The sequence below is a fragment of the Varanus komodoensis genome, unplaced genomic scaffold (assembly GCF_004798865.1).
Source record: "Varanus komodoensis strain SLA01 unplaced genomic scaffold, ASM479886v1 scaffold7_3, whole genome shotgun sequence".
Classification (NCBI taxonomy): domain Eukaryota; kingdom Metazoa; phylum Chordata; class Lepidosauria; order Squamata; family Varanidae; genus Varanus; species Varanus komodoensis.
The window spans coordinates 8,536,408-8,557,666 of NW_025336480.1; the positions used below are offsets into that span (position 1 = coordinate 8,536,408).

A 21,259-nucleotide genomic window follows, 5' to 3' on the forward strand; every position below is an offset into this window, starting at 1 on the left:
TAGATCTGGGCGATGGACCTCTGGTGAAGTTATTCAGGGTGTGTGAGTTAGGCAGGAAATGATGCTCTCATTTTCCAGTTCCTTCTTCTGCCTCTTTCTGAGAGCTCCTTCCAGAATGGCTCAGATACCGCATTGGCTTGAAGCCTCACATCTGCTCAGAGAAAATGTCTTTTGGTAGGCATCTGAACTGGTTATGCATTGATGAGGGCAGCTGCTCAACAGTTTTGCAGTGTCAGCAGGATAATGTCCGAGAAGGGGGAGACATCATAGACTTCCGGTAATATTACTCTATCTTGTTGATCGGAGTGACTTCACCAGGCTTTTCCAGGGTGGAGGAGCTTTTGGCACAGTTTGCTTTTCCATCATGCATTTGTGTGTGGCTGAACTCATAACCTAACCAGCTGTTGCCTACTGTGTCTGATTACGTCCAGACAGACAAAAAGTCATCTTCAAAGCAGAATGCTCAAGCTAAATAACTGCTGGATTGCAATTAGAACAAGCGAGGCAGAGCGGAACTGAACCACATCGTGCTGTTCATATAGCGCAGCAAAAAGTCGAAAGAACCCAGTCTAGCATGATACACCATTTTACCTTAATGTGTATGTCGTTAGAGTAAAGTATGGCTCTGTTTTGGAAAGCCACCTGCCTCTGCAAGACCTTTTGTAACCTGCACATGCTTTCTTATGTTAGTTTGAATATGTGATACAATAGATATGTGTTGCACATCTTTAATCTCCTTCCATACACATTTTTCCTTTTTGATGGTCTCAGCTGAGAGATTTTGGCTTCTTTCCCAGCTCTGGAAATAAGGTTGGGAGGTGAAGATAGAGGGCCCTGTAGATCAGGGGTCCTCAAGCTGTTTAAACAGGGGGCCATTTCACTGTCCCTCAGACTGCTGGGGGGCCGGACTATAGTTTGAAAAAAATATGAACAAATTCCTATGCACACTGCACATTAAAAATCCATTACAATTAAAATCTATTACAATTAATTAAATTTTTAAAAACGATTAACAATCTTAAAATATTTGCTCTGTTCACTTGGGCTGCAGCAGAAGCCCAAGCTGAGGTGGGGAAGAGCATGTCCATATTCAAGGGGCATAGCTACAATGTCTGCGATCGTGCTGGGCAGAGGGAAGATGGGCACGATTGCGCTTGTGCAGGGAAGATGGGCGCGATGGCGGCCATCCTCCCCGCCAGGCACGACCGTGGCCATCTCCCCCTCCCCCAGCACGACCACGATCGTGCCCATCTTCGCTGCACGAGCGTGACCATGATTGCGCCCGTGTCCCCACTGAGTACGCCTGCTCTGGCTCGGAGCTTTTGGACTCAGAGATTGTTTTCTCCGAGCAAGTCCAAAAGGTCTGAGGCGGGCCGGATAATTCAGCATGGTGGGCCAGATTCAGCCCACAGGCCATAGTTTGAGGACCCATGCTGTAGATGCTACAGGACTTCAAGTAGATACAATCTTAATAATATTGACAAATTATCCATCAGGAAATCTAGAGAGCAATCATACAAGAACACACACACATACACACTAGTGAAAAACATACCATCCAGCTTCTGCAAATCTTAGTCCAACATACAGGGCCAGTTCCAAGCTAATTTGGTGGTGTGTTGTGAGCCACTAACCTATGCTGGGCACAATTTTTATAGTTACCACCTGGCTGCACCTTCTTGTGCCATCCAAACCTGGGCTACATGACTTGGAGGTTTAAGCAACCCTCAAATAACCCATAGGCTGCTTGTAGGACTATTTGAGGATTCTTGAACCCTCTAACAAGACTGAATACCTGGGTTCAAGCAATGTGACAAACTGCGCTCAGGCGGTTATTATACCATATGCCATTACATACTGGGGCTTGCAACATACCACAGCGACTTGTTTGATCATGTGTGAACTGTGTCGGTGCCTGGGCTCACATGCCAGCTTTGTGCTGGCCACACGGAATGTTTTACTCTGTTCTGGCAGCTGCTCCTTGAGGCATGACACACGCTCCCTTTGAAGATCTGTGTGGTTTCAGAAGAAGACTGCCATGTGCCATGAAACAGGGAAACCGCTGTTTCAGAAAGCAAGTCTGCAGCTTCCCTGGGCTGAGTGCAGTAGTTCTGCACTATTTTGAATTCTGGCTAGGGCTGACAACTAGTCCCTCTGACAGTGTTGCGGAACACCAAAAACAGCACACACTTCGGCTTTCATAAAATTATTTTTTCTAAAATTAAGCAGCCTTCCATAACCTGGGGTGATGGACTAGAATCCCCATAATTCCCAGCCAGAATGGCCAATTGGGTATAGGGGGATGCAGTAAACTATTTCCCCCAACCAAATAAATGTAAATAGAATTTTCTGTGGGTATTTGTTCCGTTGCCTCTGTAGGAAAGCCACTGTTAATGTACCTTTGCATTGGTAGCCACAGTTATTCAGTTTCTGGCTCAATTTCAATGAAGTTTCATTATTCTTGCCATACTACTGTTTCTTAGTGGCCTACCAGGGTATTTTTCTTTTCTCGCTTCATTCACATTTGAAAACAAAAACAAAACCCTGCACCTCTGCATATCTTCAAGCTAATTGGCCAACTTGGTGAACAAATAGCCTAGCAAAAAGAAAATGCTAACATTTTTATTGGTTGCCAGCTGTTTATAAATTCTGTTGGTTCACAAAGTTCCAGGGCATTAAAGGTGCAAAAGCTGAGATTCAAAGTACCATTTGCAGTGCTCTGTTATCTCATGATAAGAGAATGAGGGAAGCTCAGCTCCAGTGACGTTTCTCTACTTGCACCCTCAGGAAAGCCTGAAAAGGGGCTTATGAGGCATATCTTACAACCCTGCAGGCTGCCTTGGGTGGGATATAAATGCCACATAATTAAAAGCCCAGATGCACATAGACCACAAAGAAGAACTGGAGCTTTCAGAATCCTCTTTGTATGCAGCCATGTCCTGGTATGAAGTAGCCTGCCAAAGCAATTCTTTGATATGTCTTTGAACACTAGATGGCTCAGAGATATCACCTTGCATTTTGCCTCCTGATGATATATGAGAGACTTGAAGAGTGAACACCAGATTGCTAACTAAACAGTCATCCGAGAGCCTAATGTCTTGCCAGGTGGAGTCCTAAGTAACCTTTGAAATAAAAGGCAAATCAGGCGACGTTATTGCCTGTTCTCTAGAGTTCAACCTGAAGAAACGGGAACAGATGGGTTGCAAGCAGAGCCTCAACACAGCCTGGTAGGGCAGAGTGCTTCTCTTCAGCGGTCAAGCCATCCAACCACAACCATTTGCAGAAAGCTCCGATCCTTTTTTTATCTGGCTTTTTGTTTATGTCCCCACCTGCCTGGCAGCGTTCCGTGACTGCCAAGGAAGCTCAGACCTCAGTGGGCTCTTTTGAGTCTCCCCCTGGAGTTTTTCCCCTAAACATTCCTTGCACCTTAGCAATTCTTGGGCTTCCCCAAGACCCAGTGATATGTCTGCATAGCGTCATGAGGCAACATAAAGTTCCAAGAATGAGTTAACTAGTAGTTTATTTAAGATTTGGCTAGCTAGGACTGAACTGCACACAAGTTTATCTCTTCCAGGGCCCATGTGAGAATCATTTGGTTCATTCTTTTCCTGAGTGGCAAACCTTAATGTGCCATAGTCATCAAATGGTCATATTTTGGCCAGCCTTCATATCCATCAAGCAAGCCATCAAAAGAAAAGCAGAAAGAAATTAGTAATTCCGCTGCTTATCAACAGGTACAGCTTGCAGCCATGAAGCTGGCCTGCTTAATTTGACTGAACAACTTTAATTGTGGGAAAATCCTGGAAATGATGAATTGCATCTGATGTAGGTCACTAGAGTGGGGGAAAATACATTCCCCCCTATTGTGGTATGTGGAAAAATGCATTCTAAGTTGCAGCTTACAAGATGGAGGCTGGCCAGTTCGTTCCATTCTGTCGTGCTTTACCTTTTCATTGATCAGACCTCATAGGCAACCTGGTTTGGGTGCTGCTCATTCCAAGGGGAAGAAAAAGTTAAATGTTCTGGCAAGCATCCAGGAAGCTCTCGTCTTTGAAGGATTTAAGGGACAGAATTGATTGTTGTATGTGAAACTTGGAGCGGGGGGGTGGGGTGGGAGGGATCAGAATCCTTAAAATGAAGGGTATAAGATCTTGCAGTGGTCATCGTATGCCTGTGATGTACAAAATGTATGCCATCAATTATTAGTTCTACCATCAAATAAGCATTGAATTAGCCAAATTACTTCGGTCAATTCAGTGTGAAAAAATACTTAATAGCTTAAGTCATTCCAATCAAAATGTTAGCGCTGCCAAGGGAGTGTTCATATGAAGCTGTCTCTTCCAGTAAATTAGGGACCAGTTCCAAATTTCATAAAACTTTGACATTTCCCTTCCTTCGCCTCAGAGATTCTTGCCAAATGCAACACATATAATGTATCCAAGTCCTTTTTAGCCAGTCTACTGAATCTGACCCGTCAGCCTCTTTCCATTTACTAGTTGCCTCAATTTTAACTGTACTCCTAACAAATATTAAAACAGTTTTATAGCCAGTTCTTGATTAGTTGCAATTAAGCCAGTGACAAGCCTCAAAAATTGAGTTTCTAATTATGTCCAATGTTTTTTTCTTTTGTGTACAGGTGAACATTATCCCTATAATTGCCAAAGCGGACACCATCTCCAAAAGTGAATTGCACAAGTTTAAGATTAAGATAATGAGCGAACTGGTCAGCAATGGAGTCCAGATCTATCAGTTCCCCACAGACGATGATGCTGTAGCTGAGATTAACTCTGTAATGAATGTGAGTAATGAACCTTGCCTCTACTAGCTTTTGTACCGGTTACATTTCAGAACCGAAGTTTATGCAAACTGGAGGACTCTGATTAATTTCATGTATGTAAAGACATATGAGCCTTATTACTCATTATTAGCTGATTATTTGTGGGATTACACACACAGTCCTAAACAAACCGATTTCCCGAATGGGAGATGCTAAACCTCTCGCTTAAACCTGCAGTGTTGCAGTCTTCCTCCACCTGGTGCCTCGCAGATTTTTCAGACTACCTTCCTGATATCTGGGTTATTTTCCAGGGGCTGATAGGAGTTGATGGAGGAGGGCTGCAAGATGGTATATTTTACAACATACAGATTTCAAAGAGCTGGAAAAGAAGGTTTTGCACTCTCAGGATCAAAATAGTTACTGCTCCTAATTATGTAGCGAGCAGCTGACCTAAGTGAATGTGGTCCAGATTTGACTGAATCCTGCCCCACCCTACAGTTTTTTGCTTCCAAAAATTTCCCTCTCCGCAAGTGGGAGGGGAAAAACGGGGGAAGCTTTTATTAAAAAACAAAACAAAAGGTGGGGAGGGAGGCTTAATCGTACCCTCTTGAATTAGAGTCACATCCCCTTTCAAGTATGAAAGGCAATGCAGCATGCAGTTTATCCCGGAGAAACTCGTGTTTAAGAGCCAAAGGAGACTCCAGAGCGAAAGCAGCCAAGGTCTGAGAGATCCGCAACTGCAGTGTTATTGTCTGTGTGTAATTCCATGGTGGTGTGTTGTTTTAGGCTCATCTGCCCTTTGCTGTGGTGGGAAGTACAGAAGAGGTAAAGGTTGGAAATAAGATGGTGCGAGCTCGGCAGTATCCATGGGGCGTGGTGCAAGGTAAGTCGGCCTCTGGGCTCTTCACCGGGACATGTATCCTTTCCTGTAATGGCTGTTTGGGAAAGTTGCTTGGACATGCAGCCATTACAGGCAATGGGTTAACACAGAGACTATTTAACACATGCATTTTATTCCTTTATTTTATATTTTACTATTATTTATTTATATTTTATTTATTTAACACAAATGGAATGGAATTGTAACACATAGACTATTTTCTGGCCACTGTCAGCTTGCCTAGAATTCCAGAGAATGTCATGGTTGCATGTCACTTAAACAGTCATTCAGAAGGAATATGTCTGTAAGCCATTTTGGAAATGCACAAAACAAATCCTTAAGCTCAGAGTGACTCCCAATAATGCAAAGTATTTAAAAAGTAACATTTCAGTCAGTCTATGGATATATCCATACCATTATAACTTGAAAAACAAAATGCCAGAGTGATGCAAAAATATTTTCGAGGCTAGTTAAGCAGTACTCATTTTGCATGTTGGCTATACCTGTCTCTTTTTAATCAGTTGAAAATGAAAGCCACTGTGACTTTGTGAAACTGCGAGAAATGCTGATCCGTGTCAACATGGAGGATCTTCGGGAGCAAACTCATGCTCGCCATTATGAGCTCTACAGACGGTGTAAGCTAGAAGAAATGGGGTTCAAAGATACTGATCCAGACAGCCAGCCATTCAGGTGAGAGAGCATCTCCTCCATTACTTCTTTCCACTGGGGTACCGGCACAAAAGTGTGGAGGCTCGACAATATTTTGCAATAGCTGGAATATTTGCAGGTAGAGTGAGAGTAACATGACATGTTGAGGCTCATCTTTTGTGTCACTACCCATCCAAAGTATGTTCCTTCTTTGACTTGTGCACCTGTTGCCAGCAAGTATATGCAGGCCTCTCCTTACAGTGTTTTGAATTATTCAGTATTTTTAAAAAATCCCTTTTAATGCCACAATGATTTGTGGCTTGTGTGCTTTGTGTTTTCATCCAGCCTTCAAGAAACATATGAGACCAAAAGAAAAGAGTTCCTCTGTGAATTGCAGAAGAAAGAGGAAGAAATGAGGCAAATGTTTGTCAACAAGGTCAAGGAGACAGAGTCAGAACTGAAAGAAAAGGAGAGAGATGTGAGTGTAGCAGAGAATGAACCTGTACTGCAAATGCATGTCCTGGAAACTGTCGCTTTTGGGAACGACCATAATAATACACTGTACAGAATGAATCCCAGTGTGAAACAGCTCGAAAGGGAGAACTACCTTGCTGGAGCAAATGCAGGCTTGTCTGGTCCAGCATTTTGGTAAACAGCCAAATCCCTCGGAAGCTTTGCCAGAAAAAATTAACGGCACAGGGCTATTCTGATGTTCAGAAGTTCCCAAACTTGGCAGCTTATAGGCATTCTATGCAGACTGGCAGAAGCAGTGGAGGAAACTTTCCCTCCCCATCTTCTTGTCCTGCATATTTTGCTCGTCAGTCTTTTTTGCCCAACTAACCCAGAGCATTTTGGGAGCAGGGGAGGAAGAAGGCTGGAAAGGCTTTACGACAACTCTAAACCTGGCCCGTTGGAATGCCTCCTTTTCTCCCACTCAGCATGCCGCCAGTCCATCATTTCTACTTTTGCTCAGTAAACCATGACTGGCTCCTGCTGAGCATGACTGCTGAACCCAAACCACTGGTTGTTCAAGGACTAAACAACCCATGGGTCTGGGGTTGCGTGTCAGGAACCTGTGAAGGAGCCATCATGGGCTGTACTGTAAAGTGGAGAAGACAGGTTCACTGCAAGCAGGGCATTCACATATCCCCAACAGCTCATCAGTTTTTCAACACATAGGCTGTCCCCAGTATAAAAGTAAAAGTGTAACCCTGAGCCAAATACACCAAGTCTTTGCAACACTTACCAAAAGACAGACAGCAAACAGCTACCCCAAAAAGTGCCCCGTGCAGGAGATGGCATCCAGACACCTGCCAGCCGCAGCAGCTGGGTTCTCCTCACTCTAGTGAGAGCTCCAGCAGAGAAGCTGGGGTCGCAGTGGAGGGGTGTTGCTGCTGCCGCTGCTCCAGCCACAGAGAGCTGGCACCCGTGTTTCCAATCATGCTTAAATCACCTCCTTCTGAGTTCGTACGGGGCACTCTCAGCTGGGGGCTAAGCCCCTGCAGTGGGTCAGGATTAGATCCTCCTGACAAGTAGAAATGAAAGCAGCATCAGTGGAACCATTTTCTTTCCTTCCTTCTGCCAGCTACATGAGAAGTTTGAACATCTCAAGAGGATACACCAGGAAGAGAAGAGGAAGGTAGAGGAGAAGAAAAGAGATCTAGAAGAAGAGATGAACGCCTTCAACAGGCGGAAGATGGCAGTTGAAACCCTGCAGTGCCAGTCTCTGCAAGCCACTTCACAACAGCCCCTGAAGAAAGAGAAAGACAAGAAAAAGTAAGCAGTCTGGCCCAAACTTTGCTTTGCTTTTGTTGTTGCCAAGATAAATGCAGGGTGCAATCCTATGCATGATAAAACAGGAGAAAGTCCTGCAACGTGGCTGAGGCATGCTGGGAGTTATAGGACTTTCCCCCTGTTTAATCATGCATAGGATGCACCCATAGGCACATAAAATGAATTTGCTGTACAATGTTTAGTCATCTAAAACTGTTGCAGTTGCTTAAGTAAAGAGGTGTAGGTAACTTCCAGAACTATAAGGAAGTACCTATGCCTGATTCACAACTACCTCACAGCTAATAGGAGAGGCCAAGGTGGCCTTGTACTGTATAAATGCTAGCCTTGGCTCCACCACTGCTCTGGAGATGACTGAGGAGAAAGGCTTCTCAGACTCACGAAGGCGATCCAGTTAATGCTTGTGATGGCCCTCGGATAGCCCTGACTTTCTGTGTACCTTTAGCTTTGCAGGAATGCTGTGTCTGCTGGTCACCACTGAAGTAAAATACGAAAGCTACAGATCAACAAAGCAGTGGTGCATTCTGCAGTATTTTTACAATTACAACAGCTGTTGGGATGGTTGTTTCATGGGACTGTAAAATCCAGTTGGATAACCTTTAGTACTTTACAAAACACAAAAAAGTGCTTTCAAAAGTGAAGAACCAGGGTACCATGAATTGGGCACTGGGGTACATCCTACATGTTCTCGACTCCATAACATTATTTAGAGAAGGTCTCTGTTCCATATTGTTTTATCTGTTTTATTGAAAAATATGTAACACACCTGAGCATATGGAGCTGCCTTATCTTGAGTCGGACTGTTGGCCCATCCTAGCCATTATCACTCAGTTCTTAGAGATGTTACCCAGCACCACCCAAGTTCTGTTTAGCTAGAGATGCTGTGTACTTTCTTCCTGAAAGCAGGTAATGTAGTTCTGAGGTTTTCTTGCGCTTATGAGCAGCAGATACGCCTTATTGGATGAGGTCAGTAGGCTGCTGAGTCAAACCGTTGCCAGCCATGTGTCCCTGAGCCATCCACAAAGAGATCTGAATGACGAAAGCCACCATCTGATGCTTGCCTCTGGTGCTGGATAACAAGAGGGAATGCATCTCTTAGAGCCATGGATGTGTCTTGCAGAGCCATTTCAGGGTCAAAATAACTCATATTGGGAAGCTACATTGTTTTTCCCTTTCATTTTTTCTGCATGTAGTGCATTTTGACACAGCCAGGGATTTGGATCCAGGGAATTGGATCCAGTGTCCTGGTTGTGCCAGCTATTCTCCAGTTGTGCAGTCAAAATTTAGTGGATGAGTTGTGGTGCAAGGCTGCAACAGATGAGAGGATGTAGATGTCCTGTCCTACCAGTGGTCTTCTTCTAGCTGCTGATCCCCCAGTGCTGGATTGAACACTAGATATTAGAAGCTGCCCTGCTCCCCATGTTAGGATCTCAGTCCAGATCGAAGCCTATTCTGGAGTGAAAAGGGATAGCTGCTGGACACAATGTAACGAAATGCCTGTTCGTTCTTGAGTTAATAGCCACACTACAACTTGTGTCGCTGGTTTCCATAAAAGTAAGTCTGCAGTGTCCAAGCAAACACATGTTATATATGACAAGTCAACTGCTAAAAGGAAATGTACCAATAGGACATTGCTCCTTGTAGCTGCTGTTCCTAGTTGAGCCATTAAAGAAGGGAAGGCATTCAGAATAAAAATCATTCCATTCCTGCACTTGGTATTTTGTCTGAATTAAAATAAAGATCCAGACCTTATTATTTTAACCATTCCTGATAGTGCTAATAGTGGAGGAAAATACAAGACAAGTATTAGCAGCATCTAATTTCAAATTGACTCTTGATACATTGCTTTAGGATTTCAGTGAAGTTCTAACACTGAAAATTAATGGTAGCATTTACCTCCTGAGAGTGAGCTAGATGGTAGTGGCATGTTTTACTTTCTTGCCAATACCACAGAGAGACACCTGTCTTTTAAATCCTAAGCAAATAAATAGCTTGAGCTGTAAAGTCCTCGTGTGGTCATATCATGAGGCACATTGAGAAGAAGGATCTGTTTGTAAGAAGCTGATCTGTGGTTTCTTAATCACGGGTAGGTCATCGCTGGTCATACCTAAATCCATGCATCCTGGGGCCGGGGAGAAGCTGTGTTTTTCCATTGGAAGAGCTTAAACAATACAGTACGCAAGAACTTGGGAGAGTACCAGATTGGAAGAGGCACTATTGACTTATATGAAGTCACAGCTGTGGTTCATTTACCCAGTACTGTTGACACCCCCCTTCACAGTGGCTCTCAGAGTTTCCTACAGGAATCTTCAAAATTGGGACCTTTTCTATGCAAAACTGAGCCTTGGCCTTTCACCTGAAGCAAGTGAAGCCAACTAAATTATAAGTTATCAAGCATATGTAAAGTGCATTATAAAATACTAGCAAGCTGAATAGTGTTTCTTCCAGCATACCTTAGTAATATTGAATTAATTGCAATACAAGCAGTCTAGTGGTCTTTATGTGTTTGATGTCCTTTTCTCTTTTTATAACTAAAATTTATTTTCTGTTCAGTAGTATAACAAGCAAATTGTACACATGTTATGAATTTGGCAGACTGAACTACCTAACATCTCCGTAGACCCAGATGATAAAAGAAACTGCCTTTATCTGTCTTAATTTATAGATTAGGCTAGTGTATTTCCATTATGTGATAGTCCATCTGAAGATGTAATTTACTGATGTCATTCAAGTATGGAAAGAAATTGGTTCCTGTGGGGGGGGGGGGGGAAGGCAGCTACTGTAAAAAACTTTCTTTAATAAAACGAGGGTTTTCCCCCCAAATTCAGCTGAACTGGCATAAAATGATATCCAGACAGCTGTTAACAAAATCTACTACTATTCAGTAGCTTAACTTTAGGAAATCAGGTTTAGTGATTACTGTCATGGAATGTTTTTTCACTGGGGAAGTCTTCAGATACTAACTTAAGCAAAGCTGGGTCAAATAGAATGATTTCCTGTGTCCTTGCATGAACGTCTGTTCTCTGGAAAAGTTGGCCGCACTGAATGGTATGCAGGAGTTGCCATATTAAGCCCGGGAGATGTAGGGCAATGCACTGTTTCCATGCATACTTAATCTGACAGCAGTGACCAGGTCCAGTAGGTAGCAGCTGCTGTTGGAGAAATTGTCCATCCCTTACCATGAATTCAGTTCATACCAATGCATGAAGTGCAAAGCCTAGAGAAGTTAGCAAATCTGACCACAGGATTGCTGTAGGGGCTTCTGTCTTTACACATTCCAGTGATTTCTTTGGTCTTGACTGCTAGACTAAGCTTCGGCCTTTACTATCTTCTTAAGCTTTGAATTGTGATCATCTGGCTTTGTATTTAAGCTTCATATGGGCTTTCCCTGTTGAGAGATACCCACTTAAGGTTATTAATTATGTCCAATTTGGTAGTAGCAATTTTATTCTTGTAGATCAAGCTAATTAAGCACAGTTTCACTGAAACTAGCTAATGCAACAAATGGCATCCATTGGTAGTGTAACTGTCATGACTACCATTAGTTCAGACTTATACTGAGTTGCTGTGTATTTATTTATTATTTATTATTTATTTAAAACATTTCTATGCCGCCCCCATTGCAACAAAGCCTCGGTACGGCTCACAACAAAAACAAAAACATACAAAATCATACAAAAATTATACACTAAAAATATTAAAACCCGGTGCATCTCGGCTTAAATTTATTTAAAAATCCTACATAATAAATTAACATTTAAAATAAGTTTTAAATAAAAAGGTCTTAGTGTGGTGCCGAAAAACAAATAACGACGGCGCCAGGCGGACCTCTCTGGGGAGCACATTCCATAGGTGGGGCGCCACCACAGAGAAGGCCCTCCTCCAGGTACTCACCCTCCTAATATCATTCACAGAGGGTTCCCGGAGAAGGGCATCTGTTGCTGATCTCAAGGGGCGGGAGGGCATATATGGACACAAGCGTTCCTTTAGATATTGAGTTCCATATCCTGTTAGCTACAGCTGATTCAAGATCTCTGGCAGACCCAGTCCTGCTACCAGAAGTCACAAAAATGGCAGCATGCCTGGGACTGAACCAGAGCCCTGGTAGAATTTAGCTCTAGGGCAACCTTCCCCAACTTGGTGGTCTTCAGAGGCATCTGGATCACAACTCAAAGAACTCCCACCCAGCAGGGCCATTGACTGGGAATTCTGAGTGTTGCAGCCCAAACATGTTTGGAGATGCAAGGTTGGGGAAGGCTGCTCTAGGGAAACCGCTAGAGGGGGATTAAAAAAATGTGCCCTTTAGTTTTGATTGCATGCTACATCCTAAAGGACCATACTGCCTTTTTAGCTTGACTTGCTGTTATGTTTTATGCTTTCATTATGTTTGATTTCTATAGTTTAATTCATGCCTTTTATGTTTTTGTTTCAGTTAATCTCACACACAGACTTATACACCGGAAATGGACTCTATACATTCATACGTTTTAGTTGCTTGCTTTTCCACCTTGTGAATCCTTCTGTCATACCATTTATGCAAGTGAAACTTCATGAAAGACAGATTGATCATCTTCTGCCTTTTTCAGTGAATGGATTGGGACCATCTTGGATGGTTTAGAAAACAGAAATACTTGTCTTCTAGATTCCCTGTGGAAATGGTTTGCATGTTTAGTTCTGAAATGTCAGGAGTTTAATTTTTTTCCATCCCATTAAATCACCATTTATTTATAAACTGGCCCTAAGCATACCTAATACATTTTTAAAAAATGAAATCTAGAGTAATGAGTTCATTCTAAAAGTTGCTGTCATCAAGTTTTTGTTTGTTTTATTTTTTGACATTTATTTTGATATAAAGAACACCAATGTTTTCATTTTGGTCAACACATATAAATTGAATGTGTTGGAGTGACACTTTAAATTTCTTATTTGAAGGAAACATTGTTAACTTCATAACGTGCACACTTACTGACTAGTGTGTTATTTAAGCAAAACCCTTAAGCATCTTGTATGTTGTGTATAGTATATGGTAGTAATATAAAAGTAATATGTCACACTTTAGCTTTTCTGTTGCTTATGTGCATCCTTACTAAACAGGGATTTAAAGAGAGCTCATGTTCACTGTATGCTATGGGAGAGACAAGTAATCTCTTTTCTTTTACTTGTTTATGCTCCTGTCCAAGTAAGTGTTGCATCCTCAAATCTATTTTTGTAATAACACTTTCCTAGTAAAAGGTAGGGAAAAAGCAGTTAAAAAAAATAGCATCTCCACTCTTTCAAGGATGGCTCTTCTGCCTGTTAAACAATTGCCATTTTTAAACCTGTTGATTTTGACAATTTTATGAAGGCTGAAAAGGTGCATAGGATTTGAGTATTTCACTAGCTAAAGACAGCAGAGGTGAGAGGCTCGATGGCAGTGACATTGAGAGCAAGCATTCCATATACTTAAAAATTGGGCAGAGCTGTTAGCTAAAGTAATCCCTAGGGCACGTAGACATGAATACTTTTTACGATCATTCCTTTGTACTGATTTACCTTCTTCATTGAGCACCTAGATACACACATGGTTGTGAATTGCCTGACCAAATTCAAAAGTCTCTCTAGATTCTTGGCTAAATGAAAAGGTAAAGGCAAATTGACTTAACCTGCTTTCCCGGATACATCATGATTTTTTGCCACTTGTTTGGGAAAAAGATGCATTTCAAATGTGGGCCTGTGAAATGTCTGAAATATAATTTAGTAGTTTCCCAGTTCACTAAGCAGATAATCTGGGAATCTGGAAGGATTGTACTCAATGGATTTGGTTCTGTGTTGGCCGTGGGGAAATCATTGGCATGAATAAATTAATTATATTTATGAGGATGCAGGACAGCAGCTCAAAGTTTGAACAGGTTTGATATGAGCTTGCAGTAAAGTTTTGAAGAACACAGTCCATGCTTTGTGCAAGTAATGGTAGGAAAAACCAAATGCACTGCTAGCTGTTTGAAACATGAAGGGATCCTTGAGTGTTTCCTACCATTTTTTTCCTCCTTTAGCACATAAAGTGAAATCGGCTCGCACCTTCAGGAAGGCAGCCATGGCCCCTAGAAGTCATGCTTGGGTGTGTGTTTGTGTTTTTAACCTTTCTGTGTGTGTGTGTGTGTGTGTGTGTGTGTGTGGTGATACTAGCAACTCTTCACAGATCTTTTTGCTCTGGAAGCATTTTAGCCTTCCAGTTAAAATCCCTTTAGGGCTCATGTACTGCCTCTATTTAAAAAAAAAAAACAATCATGAAAGGCATTTTACTTGTCTTTCCAAAAGTAGCATTTAGTTGTATCGCAGGCCTGAGGTTCTTTGTCTTATTCATCCTTTAGAAGTTCTCAGATATTGAAATGCTGTCTTGTATTGCTTTTTCATGTAAGGCCAATGTTAGAATATATTGAAAGTCATGTTACAGTATTACTTGATATTTTTAAGAGAAAAAAACCTCATGAAAAAATATACAGGTACTTTTTAACAGCAAACCACCTAATGGTGGTATAGAAGATAGTTACACTTTGTTAGGAATTTATTATACTCTTTCTTTCCTTTTTTAAAAGGCTGTGCCTCTATTAAGCTAAATATATTTTCTAAAAGGTAACTTTCAAAATATTAGGGATGGGGAATGGCTGTGTACAGGATCAAATACAATGTATTGTCATGTATATGATGCCACATGACTGATTAAAAGTTGCAAAGCAAACCTTGTTTTCCTTTGTGAAACAAAGATAATGTATAAGCCTAAAGAATTAATGCAAAGGAGGCTGCAGAGCAGTAGAATAAAGTTTTATCCGATATGCAAACTAAGTGCAGCTTGACAGTTTTTCTAGCAGTTGCTAATGCCAACAAGATCTTCTATGCAAATATCTTTTTTCTGACATTCTGGAGCTCAGTTTTTTCCTGCCCATTTTTGAAAGTTTATGAAAATGTGGTGGTAATAATTAAAATATAAAACATGTAGAAAACATGGCCATAATGGCAGTATATTTCTGATGAAGACATTCAGAATGTATGTAACAATATATTAATTATTTTATATATGTGAGCATGTGTGTGTGTGTGTGTGTGTGTGTGTGTGTGTGTTTGTGTGTGTGTATATACTTCAAGTTGTGCTGATTTTCATTTTTAGTGAAATCCTGGCTTCATCTTTGCCTCAGTCTCTGGCCATCTATTTGTAACAGACTTCCCCCAAAAGAAGTCATTCTGTTCTTTTTCATTGGGGTCCTATTTGGTACTACTTGATTTGACATTTTTGTATGAGACCAAATGGCATATTGTATTTCTATACATTATTTCTTATTTAAGAAGTTACAGATGGTTTAATGTGATACTAATCTTAAATTAAATCTTAAAACTAAGTCCAAGATTCACCTCTCATGTATGAGGTAAGAAAAGCAGGAAAGCATCAGTCAGTTAAAATTTTCTTGTTTAATATAGTTTGACTAATGGAAAGATGTATCTTTCCATGAACCTTAACTACCTTTTTCTGTTCTCAGAACTTGAGTGTTTTAGCTGGATATTCATTTTGTAGTTTGTGTATTGTGATAAAAGCAAAATGGCAGCTTCTACTCAGAAGGTCCTATTGAATGATACCTGCAAGATGCCAACAGGAAAACCTATAGAACTAATTTCAAGAAATGTTAACATGTCACTGTCATTTTTGTTTTACTAGTTTTTTTAAACAAAGCTTTCACTTTTTTCCAATTTCCTTTGTACTTCTTTCTTTTTATTAAATGTTACATTTTACTTTGAGTTCTCTTGTGTTTTCTTTTTACAAATTTCTTTGAACCATGGTAAGCATCCAGTGGGAAAAATAAAAGCGGTGTGATGGTTCCAAGATTTTCATGTACTGCAGTCATCACTTAAGCTAATGCGACTAAGCTGAAATGATCTCACTTATGCCAATGGGCCCTAGACATTTTACATACAGAAATGCCTGACATTAGGTTTTTCTGGGTTTAAAATATGGCTTGTTTGACAAACATAAAATCATTTTCTCCACAGGTAGTGGAGATCAATATTTTTGCTTAGGGGTAACTTGCACTTGATGGAATTGTCAATGACTAGTGTAGCATATTATGTCAAATGTGCTCCAAAAAGATATGGTCTTCAGGGTGGCAGGGCTCGCACATGGAAGCAGACTTGTAGTGGCATTCATAAAAGTGCGCTAGAGGGCCCGATATGCACGGTGTATGTGAGGAATAGCATGTGGTCAGATAAATGTTGAAGTTTCTTTGGCTTCCCAAAAGCCATCGCAATCCAATGAGGAATGTAGAATCTAAGGACATCTTGCCTATGTTAGGAAAATAGACTAAAGGAGTGAATGGCAGGTTTCCAGTACTAATGAAAGCACTCAGCTGGAATCCACTGGAGTCCCATATATGGCAGTGGCCCTAAGCTGTTCAGAGCAGAAAGGGATAGAAGTGCCTTAAAAGTAGGCAGTGCAAAAAGTCTAGAGAGTAAGGGATCTCCATCCAATAGTTTTGTATCTGCTGTTCACCTTTAAAAGCATCTGCGTTCTCCATGTCTATTGAAATAAGTGGATATTGCGTGGCAGCCATATTTAAGGGATTGCCGTTGTAACGTCCTAGTTATTGCTTCATGTTATAGTAAGAGTTCCATGCACTTACTCAGACCTAAGAGATTTCTCAGCACAAATCTGGACAATAATATATCTCTAGAATAGGCAAATAAGGATGTTTTGAGAAATGCATTGCTTTGCACAATGATAGCAGGAGTAATGGGAATTCATACTTGTGGGATCAGAACATATTCTTGCACTAGATACTTAACTTCAGCAGCAGAGATATCTGAGCATATAACAATATCCCATTTCCCTAATTAGGCTAAGTTGTGAAATATTGCACTGTTTAATAACCTGGAATAGCTTGGTGTCCTTCAGATGTGCTGGACAGAAAGTGCCACTGACTCCAGCTGTAGTCCAACATGGCTCGAGGAAACCAGGTTAGGGAAGGCTATTCCAGCAAAAGAGTGAGCAGAAGATGGAGCTCCAAATGTTTTGGACTTCAGTTCCCAGAAGTCCCTTCCAGCATGACCAGTGGCCAGAAATGCTGAAAGCTAAAGTCCAGAGTATCGGGAGATCTACTTTCTGTTCTAGTTGGTACACCTACGCTATCTATGTGCATGGTTTATCTTCCCAAGCCTTGATGGAGGCATTCTTGGCTATTCCAGTGAGTAATTTTTCATGTATGATTTCTACATGGTTAGGATGGAATAATTTCTTACATGGTGAGTGAAGACAGGAAATCTAAAGAGTCTGTATTTGAAAGAAAGCCAGCATGTGGGGGAATATGGTTTAGTTGTTGCATGCACCTGCCCACATACTTTTTATGTCTTCGTATCAAAGGTTGATCACTACACAAACCCCTAAGACTTACTTGCAGGCTTCCATGTTCTGATTTGTCCTTGGGCTTTCATGCTTCCATGAGTCGAGCAAGCTGCAATCATGGTCCCTCCATTTGTTAAGAATGTGCTCTTGTGCTATAGACTTGATGTAAATAAGTAAACCTGAACGCTAAATATTGATTCTTTCTTGTTCTTTCTGTAGCTTCTTTAGTCTTCCCAGCTCGTGCTCCATAACGTCAGGAAGATATGTAAATTAGAAGATTTGTTAAGGGCAAAACACCTCATGCAGAAGAAGTTTAATTGGTGCTTCTACTTTTTATGCTTGCAATGTATTGCACAGAAGAGATTCTTAAGCAAGATCTGATTTGGACAACATTGCCTGACCAGGTTCCTCGATTAAGTAGAAACTAATAATCCAACTCTATACTGTTAATTCAGGCTAAATGCATGGCATGCACTAAAACCAAAGTACTAATCTTCTTACTAGATGGGAAAAGAACACCATAAATAAATTTCCCAGTGGCAGATTAAACACATTTGAGGATGTGTTCAACATGAAGTAGATTTTTCCATTTTTACGCTTTCCATTGCCTCAGTAATTGGAGGCCATTTATCTATAAAGATCTATAAATTTTGATTTTGACCAATTTAGTAACACTCTGCATCTTAAATGCACTGCATGGACAAATATCCCACATTTTTCTAACTTTGTTTTGTGGGACTAATAACCACTCAATTGTATTTAAGATTGAACGTTTTAAGATCTTAAGATTTTAACCTTAAGATATTTTAATATGTAAAACACAATTTAAAAAGACATAATCTCTCTGTGGAATTCTGGTATCTCTTAGCACTACATATTTTGCATGTAAATCTATAATGAGAACTTACCTTTGGAAAGGAAAGTTGCTCAGTTTACTAATAGTTTCCTAATAATAATGTGCCGAATTTGATAGAAGGACTCCCCCATTCTTCTCCCTCAACCCATTTTCTTTCCTTTCCCTATTTCTGCATTTGCAACTGTTTCTCTTTTCAGGAATGGGGGAAATCCTTTCCTGTCTGCAAACAATAAATTGAACCTGGCTGTGAAACCATTTTAAAGGACAACTAAATAGGGGAGCAGGATACATGAGCGTTCTGTATCCTAGCATCCTGAAATAAGGAAACAAATAGCCCTCTCCCTTTACCAAAATAGTGAACAGGTTTGTATGGCACTGATGTAAAGATACTGCCTTGTTCAAGGATAAGGTAAGATCCAAGAGCATGAAAGCCAAGCTCACCCATGGCTAGGAAAATAGCTTTCTGTATTCAGTTTGTAAAGCTCTCATTTTTCAACTCACTTGGTACTAAGAGGCAAAATGGTCACTGTAATCCTTGAAGATGAACTGAGAATACAGTCACTTTGTGTTGGTAGGGATTATTACCTGTTTTCCTGCATTTTGTACAGTTGTCAGATTTTCCTTTCCCAAAATGCCTATAGGCAAAAACTGACAGAAGTGAGGATAATGACATATAGATCTAGGCCCTAAAATGCTCTGTGGAAAAGCTGAGGTAAAGTTGTGGGGCAGAAACTCAGGGTCCCACTCTGCAGAATGAGGGCTCCCAAATGTAGCAGCGCTGATATGCACATCTTGAGGTAAGTGATATAATATACACACATTGCTGGGTGCCTCCCCTAAGAGCACTAATACCTTGGGGAAGAGGAAGGAAAGCAACAAGTCCCGAGTCACAGTACTGAAAATGTAGTAGACAACAAGCTTTTGCAAATGTAGCCACCTCCCAAGGCTGGCTATGTAAGTGTCCTTTTCTCCCTTCCTGACTCTTGGTGAATGGAAAAATGCCTGTTGTGAAGAAACAAGGGCATTCAGCAGCAATCAAGAGGATAGCTGCCTATTTTCTTAACCCCAGCCACCAAAACAGACTGTACATGCACCTGCACCCACTCACCAAAACATCTCAAGGGGTTGGTACTTGATACTGAAAGTGCCTATTCTCCTGTGCTTGTAGAACCTAATGGGCTTGCTTTCCTTCTGAGGGAGCAGTCTTATGACCCCTAGACTGTTTAAGGGGGGCATGGGGTAGCTTGGATTCCCGTATCTGGGGTTGGAATCATAGGAATCACAGAATCCTACAGTTGGAAGGGGCCTAGAAGGGCATCAGGTCCAACTGGTTGCTCAATGCGGTGGGTTTACAGCCATTGCAATGGGACTATGCCCTAGAGCAGGGGTCCTCAAACTTTCCCACCAGGGGGCCAGTTGAAAGCTGCCGGTGCTGGGCACGGGCCGGAAAGGCGGTGCCTGGAACCCTGAGAGGACATTACTTAATGTGTCATGAGCAGTTATGGGACTTGCAGCTGGCCTAGCAAACTGCCATTTCCATCAAGCTCTTGTGCTGGAGGCGATCATGTACATGTTACACAGTTCAGCAGAACTTGCCCTTCTCAGTTTTTGCAGCCAGAATCAGAGCTAGGAATCAGAGCTATTTCTAGAGCAGCATCCCCCCCTCCTTCATTCGTTTTTTTGGCCCCTGGTTGTTTTATTACATTTCTGTTTTCTGAAAGTCTGAATGCACAAAGTCTTATCCTCTTTGATTTGTTGTCTCCTCCATTGATTCTGGCTTCTTCTGCATATGTCTTGAGATGTTCCCTATCCATAAATATATAGATGATAGAGATAAAGCATTGGAAGGATTAGATTTAGAGAACCTGAAGAAATCTAGTGACAAAATTTCCAATCCCATCTTATGCACATTTACTCAGAAGTAAGACCCACTGAGTTCAGTGGAACTTATTCCCAGGGAAGTGTGTGTAGGACTGTCGCCTTTGACACACTTGCTATTTTCATGTTTGCAAATGTCAAAAAGGTGTGTATATTAAAAGGGAAAAAAAGGGCAAAAGGTTTCAATTAGGTATTTATTTATAACAGAAATTCAGAGTGGAGGAACACCCGATTTTTAAAATAGAAAACAAAGGCAACCTAAGCTGACATTAAAAATACAAACAGTCAAGTCACAGTTGGTGATCAAAGAAAAGGGGAGTGCTTTGGTCCCATAAATGAAAAGCAAGGTCTAGATCTGCTTCTTCTATGCTTTCCCTCAATAGGTCGGCATTCATACCTATAGAAAGCCTCAAGCAGATTTTGTAGCCTGATACGCTGCATTATTTAAATTCCTATGGTCTTAGCTTATTCACTGTGTATCAGCAGCACTCCTGCCACCAGGGTACCGCTTTGAGTTCTTCAGCGCTCAGCAAAACATTCACAGTTTGGCTATTGGGAGTGATGGGAGCCTTGATGCTGCTGCTTCCTTGTGGTATACCAGCATGTGCTGAAATGTGCGCTGTTGTGTGTGTGTGTGTGTGTGTGTGTGTGTGTGTGTGTAAGGCTCTTCACCCACCCATCAGGCATCTGGCTGCCACAGTGACAACGCTGCTGTGCACAGCACCTCTCAGCTCAGGGTCTGTCCCTGCCTGGGGCTCCAGCTCCCACCATGCCCAGCCAGTGTGGCTGCGTGTGACTCATGCTGCTGGCAGGCAAACACATGGTTACGAATGAACGCGATTCTGGAAGCGCACAGCAAACTTCTGCCTCCTGAGCATTTGGATGCATCCCGCTGGCAGGATGGAGATGGAGCATCATGCGGTCTTCTAGGGCTACCATGTCACACAATCATCTCAGGCAGGCCCCCCTTACTGGTGTGAAACTTCACTTGGGTATTTTCATCTTGATAAACTAGCACCATTGTGCAAGTTTCTCGCACATGTGCACTGCAGGGCAGGGTCACTT

The 21,259-nt window shown here is 41.6% G+C and overlaps 1 protein-coding gene across 5 annotated transcripts in view; it reads left to right on the forward strand.

The window, feature by feature from the left end:
- Window positions 1–17,969, forward strand: part of SEPTIN8 (septin 8) — a 60,083-nt gene extending 42,114 nt beyond the window's left edge. For 4 of the 5 annotated variants that reach the window (XM_044454140.1, XM_044454141.1, XM_044454139.1 and 1 more), the window contains exons 5-10: window positions 4,637–4,798; window positions 5,564–5,660; window positions 6,179–6,347; window positions 6,651–6,783; window positions 7,891–8,081; window positions 12,529–15,863. In XM_044454140.1, the coding sequence (XP_044310075.1) occupies window positions 4,637–4,798; window positions 5,564–5,660; window positions 6,179–6,347; window positions 6,651–6,783; window positions 7,891–8,081; window positions 12,529–12,532 (756 nt within the window). In that variant the 3' untranslated portion in view covers window positions 12,533–15,863. Of the gene's footprint in view, window positions 1–4,636; window positions 4,799–5,563; window positions 5,661–6,178; window positions 6,348–6,650; window positions 6,784–7,890; window positions 8,082–12,528; window positions 15,864–17,679 lie in introns of those variants that run through there. The other variant, XM_044454142.1, reaches the window with a different exon arrangement.
- Window positions 17,970–21,259: the final 3,290 nt, after the last annotated feature.